Consider the following 1132-nt stretch of genomic DNA (forward strand, 5'->3'; position numbering starts at 1 on the left):
TCCAGACCAGCCACGTCCGCAGCCGGGCCGTGAGCACATGTCCTGCTCCAGGGACATGGGGGAGGGCTTGGGGAGGGGCCAGAGCTCTTTGTGGGGATGCAAACAGCCCCAGGGTGGGGGGTCATGTCCTCCTCCCCAAGGATGCGTTGGTGGGGCTGGGGTGAGCAGCAGGGAGCCAGATGCCAGACCCAGGAGTTGGGACAGTGCTGTGGGCCACAGGGAAGGGGTGATGTGGGGCCAGAGCACCACCCTCACACCACAGGTCCCCCAGCCCAGCGCCTGCCCCAGCAAGCAGGGCACGCTGTGCTTCGTGGACCTGGCCGGCAGCGAGCGGGTGAAGGAGACCGGCTCCAGTGGGGAACTCTCCGTGGAGGCCAACAACATCAACCGGAGCCTCCTGGCACTGGGTAAGAGTCAGGGACCCCCCCAATAGGAGCACGAGCTGCTGGTCCCTGTCAGAGCCCTGTTGCACCCTCTGTGGCTCATCCTCTGGCAGGACACTGCATCTCCCTGTTGGCCAAACCCCGAGGGAAGCGGACGCACATCCCCTACCGGGACAGCAAGCTGACCCGGCTGCTGGCCCGCTCCCTGGGCGGCTCGGGCGTCACCCTGATGGTACGTGCATGGTGGAAGCTGGGCAAGGGGCACATGGAGCCGCAGGGTCTCACCCTGTGGAGGGGAAGGCTGAAGGGGCACGGGTGACCCTCTGGCCCGTAGCTCACCTGCAGCTCTTCCTCATTGGCAGGTTGCCTGCATCTCCCCGTCCTCGCGCTGCCTGTCAGAGACGCTGAGCACGCTGCACTACGCCAGCCGGGCCCGGAGGGTCACCACCAGGCCCCTCGCCAACAGGGTATGGCAGGCAGGGGCTGCAGGCAGGGTGCTCTGCCCCACTGCTGGGACCCCCCTGAGCCACCTCGTCATGCTTCCAGATATCCCGGGAGAAGCTGCTGCAAACCTTGGAGGAAGAAATCCAGGTGCTGCAGCTGGAAAACCTCTCCCTGCGCCAGCAGCTGAGCTTGTCCAGGGTGCCAACGAGGAGCATAGAGGTCCCAGGGACCCCCCCAAGAGTGGGGGCATGGCCGGGCTGGGGAGGCAGGTACGGCCCTGCAGGGCTGCATCGCTCCCCTCTCGA

The 1132-nt window shown here is 66.5% G+C and overlaps 1 protein-coding gene across 1 annotated transcript in view; it reads left to right on the top strand.

The window, feature by feature from the left end:
• The window catches only part of LOC104617957 (kinesin-like protein KIF12), a gene marked incomplete at its 3' end in the record, with an annotated part of 1981 nt that extends 885 nt beyond the window's left edge, over nt 1–1096 (top strand). Inside the window, exons 3-6 of the mRNA XM_010283408.1 lie at nt 141–407; nt 497–615; nt 746–850; nt 930–1096. Of these exons, the coding sequence (XP_010281710.1) occupies nt 141–407; nt 497–615; nt 746–850; nt 930–1096 (658 nt within the window). The remainder of the gene's footprint in view (nt 1–140; nt 408–496; nt 616–745; nt 851–929) is intronic.
• Between the last annotated feature and the right edge of the window lie 36 nt (nt 1097–1132).

The sequence above is a fragment of the Phaethon lepturus genome, unplaced genomic scaffold (genome assembly GCF_000687285.1).
Source record: "Phaethon lepturus isolate BGI_N335 unplaced genomic scaffold, ASM68728v1 scaffold32733, whole genome shotgun sequence".
Lineage (NCBI taxonomy): Eukaryota > Metazoa > Chordata > Aves > Phaethontiformes > Phaethontidae > Phaethon > Phaethon lepturus.